At 41.2% G+C, this 22,290-nt stretch overlaps 1 protein-coding gene across 1 annotated transcript in view; it reads left to right on the forward strand.

The window, feature by feature from the left end:
• LOC143343209 (uncharacterized) overlaps window positions 1-21,443 on the forward strand; it is a 38,606-nt gene extending 17,163 nt beyond the window's left edge. The window contains exon 2 of the mRNA XM_076767855.1: window positions 18,892-21,443. Within this exon, the coding sequence (XP_076623970.1) occupies window positions 18,892-19,861 (970 nt within the window). The 3' untranslated portion in view covers window positions 19,862-21,443. The remainder of the gene's footprint in view (window positions 1-18,891) is intronic.
• Window positions 21,444-22,290: the final 847 nt, after the last annotated feature.

The raw sequence follows: 22,290 nt of genomic DNA on the forward strand, positions 1-22,290 counted from the left end.
CGCCGTGACCGTCTCCGTGTCTCGAGATCGAATCGTCCCAGCACGAGGGTTCGGTTTCCGCGACATTCTTTCTAGTCTGCGCATATCGAGTGTCGGTACGGGCGATAAATTCTAGCCATCCGTGAACGATCTGAAAAGATCCTCGAGAAGAATGGCGTCGCACGTGTCTAATGTTCGGACGCGGAAGTATCGACGTAACGAAACAGGATCACTATAGGCAGGTGAATCGAATTTTCGAGCGTAATCTACCAGCATCCCTCGGTTAACAGGTGCGTCTATTGTCGAGGAACTCTGAGATCCCCTTTCTCGACTGTTGCCTAGGTAACAATAGTTTACAGCTAAATCTCGTGCCGTTAAGAGGGTCAGGTAGCGACGCGTGCTATTCGAGACCCGTAATAACGAAAGGTGTAATTTTCTGAGTTTAACGTCGAACCGAGACCAACTCTCAATTGATATATCACTCGCAACGACACCAGTCGTAGACATTGCTTTTAAAAACGAGAGCAGGTGTATAGTATAATATAAAGAAAAATCGTAATAGTGTTCTTCATAATGGGCCTTCCTTTTCGAGATATTTTTATTTAAAGTTTGGTACGTGCAAAGTAAAAGAATTATTTAAATTTAGTTTAGGGAACAGGATGTGGTCTAGTCAAGTTACTTTTCTTTATTATTTTTAGATGGGAAAATATACTTTATGCATACGTATATGACGTTAATGTTAAAATAAAAAATCCTTCAATTTTTAGCACAAAAAAACAGTAGTACGAGTAAATTCAATAAATTCAAATACAGAATTTACTTGATAATAAATGTAATGCTATTTTACTACTGTGCTTACTACTGTCTTTTGTATTAAAAATTTGAGAATTCTTGTCTTAATATTTCCGTCATGTTAAAGAATGAATCGCACATGTGTAATACCTCCGTTGATCGCGACGTCTATTTCTGGAGAACTGGAAACAAGTTTGGGAACACGTTGGAGATCGTTTGTTAAGGATTATGCAAACGATGCGTGGCCTCTATCGGTAACGTTTCTCGGATGGTACATTGCGCTCGTTTCGTGCCAAACGGCTTCTGCGATTTAATCGACTGCGAAACATCTGGGGCGCAGATCGAATCGCGATAATCGTAACGCGCGCGTTGAATTTTCTCGAGCGTCGTAAAAAGGAAATTGTTACGAAAGAAACGCGGTAGACGCGACTCGTAAAAACGGCGTTACATCAGTCGTCGGGATGGTTCTCTCGACGTAGGTTCGAAACTTCGTTAGATATCCATCCCGGCTTCGTCCTCGAGGACGGTTTTTCTCCACCTGGTCTGGCGTTTCATACCCTTTTTCGCTCGTCGGTTTCTCCCAGAACATCGAGCGCTCCTGGGACTCTTATGGGTGGCTACACGCACCGAGATAGGTCTCTCAGGTGCAACTTGCTCCGCTTCCTGCTCTTCCTTTCTCATAGATTGCTTTTCCTCGATCTCCCGGAAAGGATATCGGCCTCGACGCGCCTCGATTTCTTTCGATTAAACCGCCAAAGTTGGACCGAGCTACGCGAAACGTACTCTCGTCGCGAGTCGATACTCGGAAGAGGATTACGCTTGCGATCTTTCGAGTTACGAAACTGAAATGGGATTAAGTTCCGTGCGGATCCAAGTGAATTTCGGTACCAGAGACTGCAATTTTACTTGGGGGAAACATGTTATTGATTATTATTTAACAGCAGAACCACCGGAAGTGGTCAAAATGATTTGCAGTTTCCGATAAAAATTGTAAAATATATACTCGACTGAATTTTTGCAGACCTTTTTCTGTAAGAGAACGAAGGAATATTTACTTCCGTTGAATTATACATTTCTTCAAGAATTTATCGTTTTGATTCCTTTGGTGTAAATAAGTATAGTTGTTGGTAGTTCTAGCGTTCAACACAAAGCAGTCAACCATTCGTAATTTCTAATAAAAATTGTAAAAAACATACTCGACCGAATTCATTTATTTCCATTGCATTATATATTTCTTCTTTGGTACGAATAAATACACTATAATTGGCGGTAGTTCTGGCGTTGATGGTGCCTGTATTGATCGCTACGGTTGGCTCTCGTAAATTCTAAGTATGTATTTCATTCATTCAGCGAGCGAGAAAGTGATCGTATAGGCCTGTTAGACCATTGAAATTCTCCGGTTTGCAGAACGAAAGTGCATTCCCTCGATTCTTCGCTTTCAACATTCCGTATCGGGGTTCGTCGTGTCGCTCGTCAATAAGGAATTATCAGTGTCTGAATAATGGTCGATGCCTTGGCTTCTACGGTCCGATGAGCTTGATCAGTCGACTAAGAAAACGTAAGTTCCTATGCAAGAACGAGGAACAGAAGCGAGTACGAGATTCCTAAAATCGTTCACGCTTCCTCGTTTCATCGACCTACCCAGCCACGGGGAGGTTTCGTTAAAAGAATCCTCGAGCCTCGTCGCGTTCTGGATCGCGATTTTTATTTCGTCAGGCAAAAAGATTCGCCGTCTACGTAACTGTAACGAGTTTTAGTTTTGTTACGAAGGAAACCTGAATGGTTTTCTTAAAGACAATGTCTAAAAATCTGTTGCAGTAACGTTATCGAAAAATAATTCGGAAGATATTTTGGAAAATGTGTTTATGCTTCGTTTCTTTCGCTGGTACGTCATGAAAAAGTAGATACGTTCGTTGATCTCGTTCCATAGATGGCATGTATCGCGTGGAGCATATAAAATGTAAATTTTCTTCTCTCACATATAGAAAATGTAGAAATATACGTGGTGTCTTATATTTTCGTCCAATACTGTACACGAAACGCTAGACTTTGATTAGAAAGATCAACCCATTGAACGATTTCCGAGTGTTACGTGTTCGAAGGAATGTCGGCCTTCGGAGGTGTTAAACGACGACTTTGAGAGCCACTGTCACCCCCGTTACTCGTACGAGAAGACACTTCCTTGGCAGTCGGAGGACCGAAGCCGGAGCCAATTACAAGGCTCGCGCCAAGAGTCTCGATCGTTGGCGCTCGGTTGCCAATCGGTATACGCTTTGACAAATTCCCTCTGGTCGGTATTATCTTGTCCGCGAACGAGGATTGATCATACTTGGTCGACGAACGTTCGTAAATTAATGGTCGTCTCGCGTTACGCTCCGCTATCGTTATCCTCTGTTAATTGTCAGAATCCAAGACTTTCGTTTATCATCGTCACGGCGCTAATCCAATTAGTTAATTAGCAGTTCGTGGTCCTATAAATACGTAACCGCGCCAATTAACGTGCCCGTCGGTGCAGAGAGGCCGAATACCGGATGAAAAAAAGGCCTGGTGTATCTCGTATCTGGCTAAGTAACAGGTTCCTTGGAACGTTCGGAATATTCAGGGTGTTGCCGGATGAACGCGTGAGATATAAGGCCAGAAGATACTCGAGTCTATTATAGGGCAAAATGGAGGAGGGCTACGTGATCAAAACAATGCCCTTGTGGCTTAGCCCGGCTCCTCTCCTGGTATACAGCCGGCATTGTTTAACGTTCGGTGTGACCCTCCCTTGTTTCCCCACTTCTTTTAACATTCTTCGCCTTTTCTTTCTTCCGAGCGTATCGTTTTCTCTCTTTCTCCTTCTTCCTCTTCTCTCTTCGGTCTTTTTCTCGCGCTAGCTCTGCGGAGACTGCGGCAGAACTTTGTTCGTTTGAACGAAATTTAATTCAAAATGATCTCTCGCTTTGGTAGCTTTCTATAGGACTGTGTAACTTTCAGATCACGTATTTTATTAAATAGGTGCACAAGATGCGTGAACCACTATGTATAATGTTTCTGAAATATCAAAGTAAATGAAAGTTTATATTTAAGAAAAAAATTCGGCCCATAGAGGGTTAAAACGTTTTCCTTTTATAGATTAAAAATACTGTTTGCAAACTATAATTACAGTATGTAAATTAGACGACGAGATACGTCCATCAATGGCACTTTTACTGTTGCATCGTGCAGGTTATTTTTATTTTACTCTTAGAGTGTTGGAATGTTGTGGAAGTTTCGCATAATAGAAGGGCTGCAACCCCTCCAGTGAAACGATAGGGAAACAAGATTAAAGTTTGCCAATCTAAAATTTTAATATTATTTTTTATATCTGGTAATAACGTCGCCTTTGTTCGATAATCGTGCCAGTAGATTTAAAATACCCAACCCCCGTAAACGTATTGTGAATATTTCGTAAACTTGGTTAGTAAATTTACAGAATTTAAAACATTTCTCGTAGGAATATTTTACCACTTCTCACCGACATATTCCCATAATGGAGTTCCGCTGTATTCGATAGAACCGATATTGGAGGTTTGTATTTTCCTTTAAACGGTCGTTTGCCCTCGGTTTCCACCCTTTTGTGGAGTCTCGGAAGCCGTAGACTCGCGTCCGAATTCTCGATACGACGACATTTCGAGACCCTTGAACGGCTCTGTTGCGTCCGTTTGGGGTGCACGCGCGCAGGGTTAATTACCTTTAGGGGTTTCTCTTCGAGGAACTCGTGTTTCTTAATGATAGCTTAATTCTGCTCTGTTCCGTTCGTGGCGCGCCTTTTTTTTTCTATTTCGAAGGGGGAAGTGTATCGCGTTGTATATTATATTACAAAATATTCCTGCTCGCGCGTTTCGTTCGATCTTTCATTTTTACCGGTTCCAGCAATTTTTTAAGTAGAATAATCCGACGTCTTATTAGCGTTAAGTACGATCGCTTCCTCGACGCTGGCAACGATGATGTTTCGAGAGCGAGTTCCCCGGTCAGCAATTTCGCTAATGATGTTCTCAGCGTTTTGAAGTTGTACAGGGATGCAAGAGAATTTGCTTTCCACGTCAGTGACTCTCGCACGGAGGGAGGAAACGTCAAAGATAACACTGCTTAAGGGGATATTCTTTTTTAAACTTTCTTCGAGAATTTTTTGCAAATAAACTATAACACCTTTCTCGGTTAAATTCACAGGGTTCATTTGTACATATTCGAGTTACGTTTTCAAATTTTTTGGGCGAAAACGAGTTAAAATTAGGGGCACTATTCACTCTCAAACATAGTCAAACACAATTTAAAAAAGGTATCTCACTGTCCATGATTCCGGCCATTTTCTTCGTTCGAAACGTAAAAACACGAAAGATTCTCAATATAAGCTTTACTATAGCTAGTTCTAAGTTCGATTATCGAATTTTGTATATTTCTTTAAATTTTTGGGACCCAAACAGAGATGAAAAATAAAATTTATGTACTAATAGTTCAAGATTTTTAAGGAAAATTAATCTCAAATATTTTACTTTATCAATGTACAGTGTGGTCTATTTAGAATTGCTTTTATTTAAACGATAGAACGTCGTTTAAATTTTGAAAAGTACGTCGCGACAGGGAATCGCGTGCAGCGATTCGCCGCGGACGAACGCGAACGAGTAAATCTTTAGAATTCGATCGTAACGGGGTGATAAATTCGTACCAGGTGCCCACAAATCTTCGAGGCAAAGCGTTGCACGGTTTCGCCTAGCGTCAAACGCCAGTAATTGATGTCAACGAAAACCCTTCCATACTCGCGCACATGCGACGTACCGCGAGGAGCATGCGACGCGGGTGGCGCGGAATCTAATGGCGAGATGTACGTTTATGGCTGGTGAATTTACGATCGATGTAAATGCGAAGGGAGGCCCCTGTCGCTCTCGAGTTCCTTCTTCCGCAGGCTCGTTGTTTGCAATTCGCCGCACGTCACTTTCATGGCAGAGGGGGGCTGAAGCTCCTTTATCGCCCGAGATCCAACTTAGATACCGTCGTCGTTATTATCGTTCGACGTATCCGACGTTATATTCCGGCTGCATTAATAAACTTAACCGTAGGATACCCGCGAGTGAGATCCCCTCGATACGCGTGACCAAGGAATTTATAATCCTGTAAAAGCGATAATTAATATTACTAAGTATTCCCGATTAGGATTTATCAACAGCGATCTTGGTAATTTGTGAATTATCTAACAATATCAACACTTTTGAGAATAGTTTAGATTTATGGGCACTCGTCACTGTATATTATATCTAGAAATATGGCTTTAGTTAAATTCTTATGACTTCTGAAATAGGATGATTTATGATATGGAAAAGCACTCGTCTCCTCTGTGAGAAATTAATTAGCTATTTAGCAATAATGTGATTGTGCTGAGATAATCAAGTCGCCCCCAACACTGAAATAGCGTTCTTGCTCCTCTGATTTCAATCTGTGGGATATCATATTTTGGGGTTGTACCAAAGACAATGCACAAGAATCACCCTTCAAGTGTCAGCGTTAGGGGATGACATTTCCAAAGCATTTCGAACAATCCATATATTGATTACATCAAAGTCTTTGAAATCATTTCGAGAATTTAATAAATTAATTTCTTTCCTTACCAAAAGTCAAAATGACCCACTCGTAATTTCTAATGAAGCTTGGAAGAATTTTTAAGAATTTACCCTAACTTTCTATAGGACAATGTATAAACACTTATTTCCATCGCATCATACATTTCTCGACGTATACATCGTTTCAATTTCTTCGATACAAATAAATACGTTATAATTGTCGATAGTTTCAGGGTTAAAGTACGTTCGATTTCCAATAGAACATTCGAAAATTATTTCGTTTTAAAATGGCTGGTCTTCTCGTGCCCGCTCTGTATAAAGGAACTCCTATTTCTGTTAATCGAGTCGAACACAATGAAAATCGTCGCGACAAAGCGTAGTGGCATGGAAAATATTTTTGGCCGTCCTATTCGACGAACAGTTTTCTGTAGAATCGAATGCTCGTTTCAGGATTCGTAGCACGTACTGGGAACCACAACCCGTGACCGCCGGATGCTTTCAGACGGTTTTCCACGTAGCGAACAATTTTACATATCGAACGAGCCCGCTGCTTCTAAATCACAAGCACGAATTCAACAGTACATTTTCGTCGAGTTTTATCCAATAAAAACGAGAGAGAGATTATCGATATTATCTACAGAGACTAGCATAAATTTTTTTTCGAATAACGGGTAACCAATAAACGGAATATAAATATAAGAATTTATTCGTTCCAAAAATCCAGTTGAGCGAATTTTTTACAAGTTTTGTTAGAGTAAGAAAAATTAAGGCGAAAGAGCTGTAATTTCTTTGGTGCAAATAAGTACACCGTAAATGTCTGTAGTTCCATCGTTAAAGAGACCAAAAAAAAAAAGTGAATCTTCAGAATACTCCGGTTCTCCAGAAGCACGATCGACTTTTGCGTCTCCGCCTATTCCCCCTTCGTTTTTTGTCTCAATCTTTCTACGATTTCTTGGCAGCGCGTGTGGATTTAATAGGCCGTAAGGGAGGGTCGATTCTCTACAAGGCGACGTCTGCGCTACGCAGAATCGACGATTCTCTCTCTCTCCACCTTTCTTTTTTTACTCCTCCGCTTTCGGTTTCGCCGGCGCCCAATTCCATTAATCAACGTTCCCGTAAAATTGCTCTCCTCTAATCGGCGACCTTGTTGATAGTAACGAGCACGATCGATCAGCGGATCGTCACCTGATTAGGGATACGCGCGAGTATGTAGCAACGGTTGAAGAAAGTGCTCTAATGGGTTTTCCGAGCACGCTGGTAGCTTTCTGTCGACGATAATCGCCGGCTGGATGCCTTTCTCGGACGATCCTTTCGTGATATACGGTACGCTTCTGTCGGATGGACAGAAAAACGAGGACTCGTTTTGGTTTTGCGACCGAACGAACGGTCGGGGATTTGAATTTATGTGTCCGCGTCCTGATCGTCGATTGTTATTTCGCGAACGAGCAACAGCCGCGATTGTGCCTCGAACAATTCCAATTATCCGCGCCGTTGCACGCCGGCACGGGACCATCAATTGTCGCGACATTAGCGATCGGTAGTTTTACTAGGGGTCTCGTTAATGCATTTTCTTGAAAAGGGACACCCTCGCCTCTATCGATAACCTAAGAGGGAGAGCCTTTCTTGGCCACCGACGTGTTCGACGCTTTACGTGGAAATCCCCTTGAATTCTCGCTAGAACGAACCGGTTGCCGACCGGTTTGCCGCTTAAAATCGCTCCTTGCTCTATGAACGTACGATCGTCCGCGCGTTTGGCAGATGACGGGAACGTACAGTGAACTCGTGACATACTTCGGTCACAGACACCACGCGTGGGCATTTATTATATTCAGAAGCGCGCGAAACCGGCCACGACGGGGCTCGAAGATGAGTTGTTCGGCAGGAATGGACCGTGTTTAACGCGGGAACATCGAGAGAAATTCCAGTAGGTGTTCGTACAGCCAGGGACAAGAAGATAAGACACTCTTATTAACACAGTCACAGTTTTTCGAGATATTAGTTTGTATTATGAACCGAATAATATGTTTGTCAATTGCATCGCGATTCCATGATCGATCGTGTCAGAGTCACTTTGAGCACTCAATTGAATAAGTAAATAGTTCAAACGTTATCCTAATATTATCGTACAATTTTATCACATTTTACAAATGTATTTTCTTTCGTTACGCTTACAGAGTCGTTTTTGAGAAGGTATTAACGTCTGTTGGTTTTTTGGGAATAAAAATTTGTATGGCCTGGTAGAGATTTAATATCCGATGTTTAATTGATATGAAAATCTGTGGCCTTGAAACAGGCGTGATCGATTTGACGTAAACGACTCGGGGGAATCGACGATATCATTACAATTATTTATCGACCAAGAAATCCATGATAATTCTCTCTCTCTCTCTCTCGCTCTTTTTCACTCTCTTCTGATTTACGAGCGCCGTTTAACCTTACCACGGGCGTGCCTAATACTTTAACGTCAGCCGGCGCGTGTCGTTATTTTCACGAGTGCCAGTATTTTATGTTTTAACACGGTGTAACTGAAAAAAACGTCTGAATTAATCGTAAATAATTGTATTTAAATGAAAACGAAATTTATTGCCCACGTTCTGGTGGAATTCTAGGCAGGGCATCTTCGAGCACCATTAAAGTATGCTTTAAAATTTTTTAAAATTGAATTAACTATTTTAACACTTTACTCGTTCATGTAATTCGAGCAGAAGCTCTGCATACGTTTGTGAAAACGGTTTCATTTACTCTGGTTAATACTCTAGATGTTACAGATCAAAATTTACTTGTGATAACAATGCAAAACACGTAGTATTTTTATTTTTCCCTTATTCTATGGTATATTAGCTTCATTTTAAACACAAAAATTATCGACTATGATTACGACAATTGGTCCATTTCTCATAAATCCAGTTACTGCTTCAGTTACAGTCCTCGCATTTGCACTTTTGTTTATTAGAAACAAAATAGTTTGGTCTTGAAGAGGTTAATACGTAATTTCGCTCAGTAAAAAAGAAATTCTTTCGACCCCATTGGGAAGTGAAAATGCTTCCCGCCAGCAAAGGGTTAATTATTTTAAGCCCTCGCTGGAAAGACCTGTCAGCCATATATGGGCAGCCGATCTGTTAAGGGGGGAGACTCATGTGAAATAGTAAAACGAGAAGCGATATTTGACAATTTTTATACAGCATAACGATTCGATGAAACATTCCGCCATTTTTCACATGTAATCTTTAGCATTTCAAGATACAAATATTTTTTTTCCGTTACCATTCATCGACTAGTATCTTTTTCCTTTGATCTAGAATATGAACTAACGATTGATAACGATAATTGACGTATGAACTAACACCTTTCATAATAATAATTATTTAAACTTCGTTTACTGCATAATTACATTAGAAATTTATTGCAGGAATCATTTCTTCGTGTTCATCACCGTGTATCTTCGACAATTTTGCATTCTTTAAGGATTTCAATTCATACAATGTACTATCATGAACAAAATATTCAATTTTTTATTCTAGATAAAAAAATGCTAGTCGATAAAAGGTAACGGGAAAAAAACCATTTGTATCTTGAAACGCTAAAGAATATACGGGGTGTTCAGCCACCCCTGGGAAAAATTTTAATAGTAGATTCTAGGGACCAAAATAAGACGAAAATCAAGAATACCAATTTCTTGATCGAGGCTTTGTTAAAAAGTTATTAACGTTTAAATCTGCGAACAGCTGCGTGCGCGTGACAGTGGTTCTCATTCAGCATGAGAAACTCTACTTACTGACGTATCGACAGCCTTACAGTTTTCTAAGTGAGAACCACTATCGCGCGTACACAGCTGTTCGCAGATTTAAACGTTAATAACTTTTTAACAAAGCCTCGATCAAGAAATTGGTATTCTTCATTTTCGTCTTATTTTGGCCCCTGGAATCTCCCATTGAAATTTTTCCCAGGCGTAGCCAAACATTCTGTGAGAAAACGATCTATATGTGTTCGATTTAAATAGGTCGTTGAGATGCGTGTCATTCACATCGTTGACGGTTTTGTTTCTTTCGTCTTGGAGACGCCTTCTCGCGACGTTTCGTTCATTCGACATGTGCTCATTCATACTTATTTATTTATTTATTTCCTGTTGTATTAAATATATTACTTATTTAAACAAATACTGTGTGATAAATTCTGTCACATTCCGTATATGGAAAGTGATAGAAACATTCGTCAAACTCTTACGTTGTAAAAAAATTCTCAAATATCACTTCTCGTTTTACCATTTTATGATGTCTTGCCCTTTGAGAGGAGAATGTTCGCGTGGGTTTGCACGGAAAATCCGACGGAGGTCGTAACGGAATTCCGGAGTCGATCTCTGAAGTCCCGGCGGATACCCGTCGTGATTCGTCCGCTAAATTTCCTAAATAGTTGAAGAGACAGCCACGAGGTATCCACCGATAGGAAGGAAGGCCTTGATTGCAATGAATGTTAGTCTGGCGCGGACCAAACGAATTCGGCCCGGTATTGAGATTTATGGACAGCACGTCCGCCCGTTTCTCCAGCTGCCGCGACGTCGAACGCGATCCGACGTTTACGTTATGACGTCGTGCACGTTCCGGAGAGGCATCCACGACGGAAATCAATAAATTATTTCAGTCACGTCGCGGGCTGAATTCTTCGGCGTGCATTTGCAAATGATCACTGTCATTCCGCCGTGGCTAAGCTCCTCCTGGCCACGGACATCTATCAGTGGTGATTGCAATTAATTTTTTAGGCAGTGATCCGTAATTACGGGCTCGCGGTGATAGCAGGTTGTCCGCGGATCGCGTGAGCCGCGGGAAATACTCTTCCCGATAGACAGCGGAGGCATTTCCAACGTCAGGATACTGGCAGTTTCGATACTTTATGTCAGAATCGAACGTCCTTTCCGATTGCTTCTTTGAAAGCGTAACGCTTAGCGCGGTCGTTAACGTCCGATTTATGGTTACGAAAGAATTTATCATTTAGGAATCGACGATCGATTTAATCGATCCGCGAAACCGATCGTTAAATTATTCATTTTGGAGCCCGTAATCCGGAGAGTAGGTACTCAACGATTTTAAGAATACAAACAATTAATGTTTTGTAAATCGTTACATTATTTATGTTTTTATTGCATATATAACAATTAATTTTAAAAGTTTGTATCGCTGAACCGGGAATCGAACCCATAACTTACCAATCAGGCAATCTTTTTGTTGTTTTACCATACGATTATTAAAGCCTCATGAAATACACAGGATGTTCGGCCATACCTGGGAAAAAATTTTAATGGGGGATTCTAGAGACCAAAATAAGACGAAAATCAAGAATACCAATTTGTCGATGAAGGCTTCGTTAAACAGTTATTAACGTTTAAAGTTCCGACCGTACTGAATTTTTTTCTCGAAACTGAGTAGGATTTCGGAGGTATGTTTATTCACCAAAAATGCTTGTAATTAACCCCTGAAGCTAAAAATAATTTTTCCAGAATGATTTGAAATTTTTCATTTTCGTCCAAAAATTTAGGCACCTACCCCCTACCCCCTGTCGATTTTTCTTAAAAATTCGTTTTTGATTTATAATAATTTTGTTTGACGCCCTACAGAAAAATTGTCTAATATTTTTTTGTAGGTACCCATGAGCTCTACTTCAGAAAAAAGTTTCATTGAAATATATTCACAATTGTAGGAATTATGGCTGTTTGAAAATTGGACCATTTTTATGGGGTTTTTCTCATTTTGCGGGGTCAAGGACCAACTTTTCGAACATTTTTGCGATTTGTACATATTCTCCACCAAAATATACGTAGTTTGCTTTTTTAAACATTAAAATCCGTCAATGCGTTCAGAAGTTATGACGTTTTAAAAATACGCACGAAATTTCGAGGATGCATTTCTGGCCAGAAATTATATTTTCGGTAAGGAATTTTTTTCTCGAAACTGAGTAGGATTTCGGGGGTATGTATGTTGACCAAAAATGCTTGCAACTGATCCCTGCAACTAAAAATAATTTTTCCAAGACGATTCGAAAGTCTTTTTTTTCACCCAAAACTTTCAGCACTTACTCGAATTTTTTTCTCGAAAATGGGTAGAATTTCGAGGGTATGTGCAATGACCAAAAATGATTGTAATTAACCCCTGTAACTAAATATAATTTTTTTAGTATGATTTGAAATTTTTCATTTCCGTCGAAAAATTTAGGCACGTACCTTGTCGATTTTTCTTAAAAATTCGATTTTCAACTTTCATAATTTTGTTTGACGCCCTACAGAAAAGTTGTCTAATACTTTTTTGTAGGTACCCATGAGCTCTACTTCAGAAAAAAAGTTTCATTGAGATATATTCACAATTGTAGGAATTATGGCTGTTTGAAAATTGGACCATTTTTATGGGGTTTTTCTCATTTTGCGGGGTCAAGGACCAACTTTTCGAACATTTTTGCGATTTCTACATATTCTCTACCAAAATATGCGTAGTTTACTTTTTTAAACATTAAAATCCGTCAATGCGTTCAGAAGTTATGACGTTTTAAAAATACGCACGAAATTTCGAGGATGCATTTCTGGCCAGAAATTATATTTTCGGTAAGGAATTTTTTTCTCGAAACTGAGTAGGATTTCGGGGGTATGTATGTTGACCAAAAATGCTTGCAACTGATCCCTGCAACTAAAAATAATTTTTCCAAGACGATTCGAAAGTCTTTTTTTTCACCCAAAACTTTCAGCACTTACTCGAATTTTTTTCTCGAAAGTGGGTAGAATTTCGAGGGTATGTGCAATGACCAAAAATGATTGTAATTAACCCCTGTAACTAAATATAATTTTTTTAGTATGATTTGAAATTTTTTAATTTCGTCTAAAAATTTCTGTATCTACTCGAATTTTTTTCTCGAAAGTGGGTAGAATTTCAGGGATATGTCTATTCACCAAAAATGCTTATAATCGACACCTGCAACCAAAAATAATTTTTCCAGAACGATGTGAAATTTTTTAATTTAATTGTTAATAACTTTTTAACGAAGCCTCTATCAACAAATTAATATTCTTGATTTTCGTCTTATTTTGGCCTCTAGAATCCTCTATTAAAATTTTTCCCAGGGGTGGCCGAACACCCTGTATACAAACAGATACAATAATTTAACAACGAATACTTAAACGTATATAGAAATAGGAAAAAAACATGTCTAGGAGAAGTTAATAGATAGGAGGTAAAGGGGGAAAAAGGAGGATAGATTCCGACAAAGTCCGATTGAAATCAGAACGTTCAAGTTGGAAATGTTCCCCGGACAGTTGATACAATTACACGGGACAGGCTGCGTTTAAAATCGTTTCGGATTCTGGTTGGGATTGCGGGCCCAAGCTCCTGTTAGGCGAACGAGTGGTTTTCTGCGTTTCCTGTTGGGACGTGGTGCACACGCAACGGGCTCCCCGGCCTCTCTGACACGCGTAATCGTACACGCCACGACACGCACGGGGCACGTGTGGCGTTCGCACGAGCTCCGACGACACAAAAGTTGCACGCTCGATTCTAGCGCGGACACGGAGCTACAGTCTTCGCGCCGACTATAGCCCCCTGCTTCCTTGGATCACTAGGGTGAACAAACTCACGGTTGCTCTCGTGTCCTGCCACGGTTTAATCCTACGTCGGGTCCACGGAATGACGACCACCTCAGGATTAACGTACCCCAACGCTCACACAAGGGGACAGTCGTGAACGTTGCTTTCGAAACGATAGTAGGTGCAAATTATAGTATATAGTACCAAAAAACCCCTGATAGGTTTCTTCCTAACGAGCCTTCGTTTTCGACATTTTTTTCAAGTTTGGTATGCGTAAAATAAAAGAATTATTTAAGTTCAGTTTAGGTAGGGGTATATGGTCGAGTAGAACGATTGACTATGAAGCTTTTGGTTGTGAGTTCGAATCCCTGTCAAGTTACTTTTTTTGTTTATTAGTTTGAAATGGAAAAGTATATTTTATTTATTGAGTATGTATGACATAAATTTTAAAATAAAAAACAGATTTGGACGTATCGAAACGCCCACGTTCCGGCTTAAAAGTGGTTCAAATTGCTATATTCCTTGCTGTATGCATTTTTAACGAACGTCATAAGCTAATATTACAAACGACGTGCGCGGTGGGAGTATTTATTGACCCCAAGTTAGAGATTGCCCTGACCCAGCGTTGCGAAGATCGGCGGATATGACTAAACTAGTTAAAATGTACAGCAAACAGTCTACCACATTTTATTTTTTTTAAAGAGGATACTTTACATAAATTGTTTCTATTGATATTACATACAGCAAGTCAAATACATTTTCGACATATTTCAGTCGTCTGTACATTGATTTTACTAAATTTTGTACAAAATTCAAATGTTATTCCTGCAAAGCTATTCAAGTTTGTTATTCTAATACGTTCAAAAAATTGTTTATTATATTAATAAGAATAGAGACGAATGGCGTATGGGAATAATTGGTACACCATTGGTACGATATCTGTCGAGTCTTCTAGCGACTTGGGGCTAATAGAAGTTTGGTCAACCAACGCTACCCTCAACCATAACATATGCATCAAGGAGGATGAAAGCTCGAGTCATTAGTAGCACTAACGCAGATTGTTTCGGTGTACTTGTTACGCACCGTGGTAATTTACTACGTAATTACCGGCGCATCGACTCGTTCCGCGAACTACCTGCTCCGTTAAGTATCTCCGTCGTGACCCCCAACGGATTATACACCGGTTATTACCGAATAGAAATTTAACGCGTCGATCTAGAAACGCTGATTGATTCAATAACGCGCCTGCTCTGTCCAGACTGCAACCCATCGTACGTATGTACGCTGGGCGTCGCGGTTCTTCGGACCATATTTTCGAACAAATTGGTCACGATCACGTGAACGCTTAAACGAGAGAATAACACGTCAGTTCAGTGGTTCGTTTCACCGCGAGGCGAAAACGCCTTGCAAACCCGAGGGGAAAGAGGAACGGAGGCAGGTTCGACCAGACGTCCGGTGGTTGCCGCGGGGTTGTAATGACCCGCAAAGCCTGTAATTTCTGTCTTGGTCGAGTTAACATTCGACTGCCAGAGGAGGGCAACTCGCCACCCAGGCCTCGCGGTTAAGGATCTCGGCGTGACTCATTCGAGGCAATTTAACAGCTTGACGCGATCATTTTCTGCTTGTATCCCAACCTAGACCGATATCCCTGGAACGATAAGGAAACTCGATGTGTCGCGTGATCCCGTTAACTACTCGCGATGGGGGACTCGGAACGCTACGAATCGATTCGAATCTGTAAAATGACGGAAAATTCGAACCCCTTCGGGATCTGATTCCGAAGCCTCCGCATGCCTCGAACCTGTTGGAAGTCTTGAAAACGGGGATCAATAAGAATATATTCATAATCAATAGGAATCGCTGAGACTTATTTGGGTGCACAGTGTCAAAGTAAATTTAAAAATAAACATAGAAGACAGTATAAATTATAATAGTCGTTACATGTATTGGTTAGGGGATGAAATGCCCTTTAAGAGGAGTGGTCGAACAAGTCGATAGCTCAATTAGTTCCGGAGATATAGAGATTTCAGTTTCGAGTCGACGCGGTGGCTAGTTCCGGAGATATAAGGGTTCAAAGCGTTTGTTTACGTCGCGAGGTCAATGAACTCTCACTACGGCCTTGTCAAGATCGTTGACCGTACGTGCTCGTAATAAATATTAAATGCTACGTCAGTCGTGTGCGAGAGAGTCGTAAAAAACCAAAAACCATTTCAAGATGGAAGTTTTACAGTGGCTTAATTTTAGATATAACACTAGTATAGTTAGACTCTCTAAGTCAGTGGAAACTGAAGAAGAACAACATCTACGACTACATATTTTTCTCAGTAAACGAACAATAAGAATAGAAGCGAATATTGAAAAATTCATTTCACCTATACTGTTATAAGAAAAGTCGTATGTCAGAAATTCTAAACGAAATTTAAAAAAACGATCGTTTGACCTGTCGCGGGTAGGTTTAGTGTTAAACCAAGGACCTAAAGCGGGGTAGCGTGCAAACGTTGATGCATCCGATGATCATGTAGATTAATTTCGGTTCACCGCAAGACGCCAGCGTTGGTATTCCTTTTCATCTTTCATTCCATCGGTGCGACGACGCTACGTAGCCCCGGTGTCCCTCCGGACAGTGCTGTTGCTGATGCCTTTTCAAGCGTCAGTCTTTTCTCACGCATACTCGTACGCACACGCACGTGCTTCGGTACTCTCGCCTGTTACTCCGTCTTTCCACCTACTACGGTTCCTCCTCTTCTTTTCTCTCGTCCCCTCGTTTTCATCTTCCTTCTCCTGGTCGGTTCTCGCTCTCTTCTCCACGGCGTACGAGCCTTCTTCCGCGTTCCTCCAACCTGCCAATCGTGCGCCTTCGACGAATACATCCAGCCGTAATGGACTACCGATCGGCTCACGGCCATCTTATTCTTCCTTCGGCCAACCGGAATTGTAATCCTAGAACCTCTTTTTTGCGAGAGGTTACGGGCGTCGATGCGCGTCGAGTATGGTTGTCGATAGGTAGTCGTCGGACGTTTATGTCCAGTTACTGTTAGTTATCTGCTCGCATAGAAGGATGTTGTTCTTCTGTTTATGGCGTGCAGCGTTCGCCGTCGTTGACATTTAAAGCAGGCTTACAGAGGTTGTTCGTTGAGTCTCACGATTCCGGTTACTGAACTCTCCGGACCATAGACGTCGGAGAATTTTTGGAACAATGACATCATTTTCTTTTTTCTTTTCTTTCTGTTCGTGGCTTTATCGTCTTGAAACTCGAGGGAACACGATTAGGCCCGAGATAAACATTTCTCTTTAATTAGAGCCAATTAACGAGTTTGGTAACGTTATTTATTAATTTCCCTTATTTTATCCGAAAGATAGAATAACGTGTCTACCAGTTAATTTGAATAATGGTATTTCTACTGTATTTATATTAAACACTTGAACCGTATAGGATGAATACTCGTCAAAGTAATATTACTCTTACTCTTGACAGTCGTTTTCAGTCCCCGTCTCGAACCCCGTAATTTTTCTTCTTATTTTAACGTCAGACACGCACGTCGGTCCCGCACGACCACGCGAAGAGACTGGATGGATGGATGGAGGAATAATTTTGCAACGAGGGAGACGCCCGGTCGGCGCATTAATTTATGTGCATTGCGTGACGGATATCCCAGAACCGCTGGTCATCGACTAACTCGTCTGTCTTTCGAACACGGCTACGCGCAAAGAAGAACATTTAATTATTCGTTCCCGCCATATTTCGTACGCGATGCATCGACGGTACTCGTGCACGGTTTCGTAATAATGTCGTAATCTAATCCAAGAAGGAGCTTCTGTTATGTTCCCTCGTCCATCATCGATAGCGGGGAGCAAGTTTATCGAAACTCGTCTCTCGATTCGTTAAAAGACGCGTCGATGTTATATTAAATAATATACGGTGGCTCGTCGCGGGGACGGGTGAAGCAATAACAAGAAAATTGCAGGTTGTTCGTCGCGCGTTCGAAGTGTAAATATCATGTCCCATTTAGTCCCGTCGACGTAATGGCGATACTTAGATTTGTGTCTACCTGTATTCCAGTTTCACGGGCGTCAAGTGAATCGTTCGCCTCGGCGAATCTCTCGTTTCTTTATTTTCTTCGTCGAACTTGGAAATTAACGTGCCAGTGAAACATGCCGACGCTGTTAATGGAATGGAACGCACGTTTCGCGGCATTATGCACGAGGCGTCGCCATAGGAAAAAGAGTAGAACGACGAGGGAATAATTAGCGAAGACTGCCTCCTCTGTGTACTGAGTAATTAAGAGGAAAAGGTGATTTATCGTTCGTCTTGCCATTTAAGCGATAAGCGGAGGTGGTTTCGGAACAGTTCGAAACATCGCGCCACCCTTGGTGGTTGGTGTCCACTCTATTCGCGATGTTTGTCCATTTTACGCTCGTAAAATTTAAACTACGTCTCGTTGAGCGTACTCATCGCTTTTACGAGTCAATGATATTTCTTTTTCTTCCCATTTCCTTCGAACGTTCTGGTTTACGATCAGTCAGGGTGGCTCCAGAGACTAGTTTCTGTCCTCTCCTATCCACTCAAAGAAGCGCAAGCTGACGAGGTCATAGTTAGATTGTTTCTTTTTTTGGATCGCGTGTGTGGCTTGCCAGACGTGATGGATCGTTTCCTAAGCTGACGCCAGAGAGTCTGCAAACACATTCTATTTGTCCAGAGGAGAGTGTAGCGTTGCCTCTCTGGTGGTGGAGGAAGCGAGAAAGATCGTAGAAAAGCAGAAAAGGTTTCTTAGCAGGGCCTGTCTTGGGTAGTTGGTCGAGCGCTTGCGAGAGAGACGAAAGCGTGGCCCTCTGGTGGCCAGTACGGAAAGTAGCAAGAGTTCGAAATTAGAATACTTAAAACTTTGAAACCCTTTCGTGAAAACGTATTATTTCGCGAAAAATTCTACCCTTCCGTAAGTTTGCAGTTTTCTGGACGTAAAATTAGCGTAATTCTTTTCGTTTCAGGTTACTGAACAGCGCGTTGGTGTTGCTGTTCGGCGCTGTCGTTACGATCGCAAAGGAGGACGCGATGTCCAACTACGAAACGGTTCATACGAGCAACGCGGCCATCTTGAATCGCCTCGGTTTATCGCCGCTTCAGATACCGGACGGTCATCACAAGAAACGTTTGGCCGGCCCGGAGCCGCCGGGTTTGAATTCTCAGACGCGGATCCATCAGCCCTACAGCCGTCGCCACGGGCACCGGGACAGTCACGTTTACATAGTGAAGCTTCCGGCGAGTCCGCCGTATTACACGATCACGAAACCGCACAAGTCCGTGAAGGACGAAAAACTGACCAAGAGCGAGTCGAACTTTCCCATGGGATTTCAGGGGAACGGTAAACCGGCGAAGATCTATCATTGGAACTTGCCAGTGGTGAAGAAGATCACCGAGAAGAAGAGGCTGCAGACGCAGATGAAGCTGGACCTGGCCAAGAAGAAGCTCGAGGACGCGAAGAAGTACCAAGGCACGCTGTTGAAGGACTTCGAGGAGGATCGCCCGGAGAATTTGAAGATCGCCCACGAGCCTCAAGAGAAGAAATATTACAGCGCAAAGAATAACAAGATTCTCCTACGTCAGAAGACTAGTACCGGTAAACACGTGAGGAACAACGACAAGAGGCTGAGCTATCCCGATCACGAGGACAAGAAGACCGAATCGAAGAAGAACAATAGCAACGGGAACAAAACGTACAGGCTGAACGATTCCGGTATGCACAGGATCCACCTGACGAACGAGCTTCACGGCTCGAGGAACGCGGCAAAGGTGAAGAAACACCGGAAGAAGGCAGCTATGTCGTACTACGCGCCGATCGCCAGCAAGTCCGGTTCCACGAGCATCCACAAGAACTTCCCCGGAAACGGCAAGCCCAAGGCGTTCTACGTAATGGAGAAGAGTCGCAAACCTGTCTACTATCACCCTTTATTACCTTAATCCTCGTGCCCGTGCTCGCATGTGTGTAATCACGTTACGTGTTAACGGCCCGTGAGCTTGTTAGCCTAAGTAGTCGCGCAATCACCACGGTTAGACAAGAACAGGGGCCGTCGTTTCGTAAGACGACAATGGAATTTTCGAGAACCACGGAAAGAGAGATAGAGAGAGGGAGAGAGAAAGACAGAGACTATGATCTTTCGATAAAAATCGTCCTTACTCGAAGTTACGTGTATCCTGCAAAGCCGTTCCACTTTCGTTACAGTTGTTAGGAGGTTAGTTTAGGTTGTCGGAACTTTCCACGGAAAGGGCGAACTTAAATTAGGATAGTTTAAGGGTATTCCGCGACGCCTGGGGCCCCCGAGTTCTCGCGCGATACTCGGTTAGATCCGCGAATGGAAACGATTTATCGGCGGCGTTGTTAACGTCACGACCCGATCGTCGTTTCCCGTTGCCACAATTTAACTTGTACAATATATTTTTATAAGTTCAACAGATACTTTTTCTATCGACACGGCGTCAGCGTCGTTTCGCCGTGTGCTTGCTGAGAGACGTGAGTTGGCGCCGGTCGACAGTGGAGGAGTAATGCTCTCTGTGTCCTCTGGAAGCGATCGTTCGCGAGCCAATTCTTAAGAAAGACTGGACAACGCACGGTGTCTTGGAAACAGACCGTCTCAATGCCTTCGCTGTTTTAAATAATTGAAGGAATTCTTATTCCCTTTCCTGGATTGTTATTTTAAACAAACGAAAATATTCGATACTTTGCTTTCGGTGCTTAAAGACGGAGCTACTTGCTTCGAATGCTTAGTTACTTGATCTGATCAGTTACGGTGTAATCTCCTTCCTGCAAATTCAGGAAGGCGTGGCTATTGGAAAGAGATTTATACTTTTAATGGTCAGACTAACTGATTCGCTTCTGATTCTAATAACTGTTTTTATTAGAATAAAAGCTACACTTACACAAATTATGTTGGAAGATTAAAGTAGCGCTCGAAATGAATAAAACACTTACTAACATCGCTGTGAGCCATTATATACGCTTTCAATTTAGTTTTTACTTGTATAAATAAACGCTAGACGCTGCTCAGTGTCTTCTGTGGACAAATTATACAATCACGAGGATCTAAAATACCGTAAATTCACAAAATAATTGACTTCTGAATATTATATTAAATGAAACAATCAGTTTTCAAATAGCAGAATTTTAAGAATGAACTTTTCGGTAAAAGCTACTTTACGGAATGAATCTAACATTTATTTATTCGTAATTTGGGCAGAAAATTTGTCAAAAAAACTAACGAGGGATACCTGCGTATTCTTTCGACTATTTAAAATGGCGAAAACATTAAAATGATCTGTTTCCAGTAGGACACTTTGTATACTTCACGACAGGATGTACATGCCTTTTCTACGTATTGCCGCGCAAGGATTTTTACTGGGTTTTTTATGACTAAATTGCAGAGCGCGAAAGGAACAAACATTTTTTATATTCTTATATATAAATAAATATATATATATACATATATATATACATGTTATAGGAAGAAGCTCAATTGTATCGAACCATGGCATTCAGTGTAGCGAATAAAAGTATTTATAGTACTTTGTATATGTATATATTACCTGCTACGTGTCGCCAAAGAAATTAACGAGATCGTTTTGTTCCTTCGATTCTAATACCGAGAATACATAATGAAACGTTTAAGAAACCGGCCTTTCTTTCATATTTGGCAAAAAAAAACAAGGAATATTCCTTTTTTTTTATAATTTTTTGTGCACACTATAACCACAATCATACTAATCGAGAATCCTTTTGATTTTTTCATTACAGATGAGCAGAATGATCGGAATCGTGTCAGCCAGTAGGACACTTTTTTTTAAAGGAACCTTGTTCAATGACAATTTAGTCAGTTTTGATTATTTTCGCTTGAAAAAAATTGCGAACATTCGTAAAGCATATATAAATAAGTATGCAAAATTTCGAAATTAAGAGACTTATACTTTTCTTGTAAAAAAATCCTTAAAAGGACCAAACTCTAGACTAGAGTACTCCCTTTGAAGCAGATAGTTTGGTTTATGTGTTTGCTGTTTTCCTATCTTTTTGAAACGTTCGTTTGAATTAAATTTAATATAACAAACATTGAGTCAAATTCCAAGCAAAAAGAATTTCCAAGAATCTGAAATAGCCTTTTTCGTTTTAAACTGAATTCGAAGAGACTAGTTTCCTCGTAAAAATAATTTCGTCCATCTGTCGAGTTTTCTCTGCTACGGTCACCGAGAGATTTGTTTGCGTATTCAATTTGATCCTCGCGGCGGAGGATCAAACATTTATTCGAGAAGGTCCTGCAAGCGAATACGCGAGCTTGAATCGAAATTTCACTTTAAGTCGGTTTCCTGGAGACGACGGGGACGGTATTATCATGATCTTTGAA

The sequence above is a fragment of the Colletes latitarsis genome, chromosome 7 (assembly GCF_051014445.1).
Source record: "Colletes latitarsis isolate SP2378_abdomen chromosome 7, iyColLati1, whole genome shotgun sequence".
NCBI lineage: Eukaryota > Metazoa > Arthropoda > Insecta > Hymenoptera > Colletidae > Colletes > Colletes latitarsis.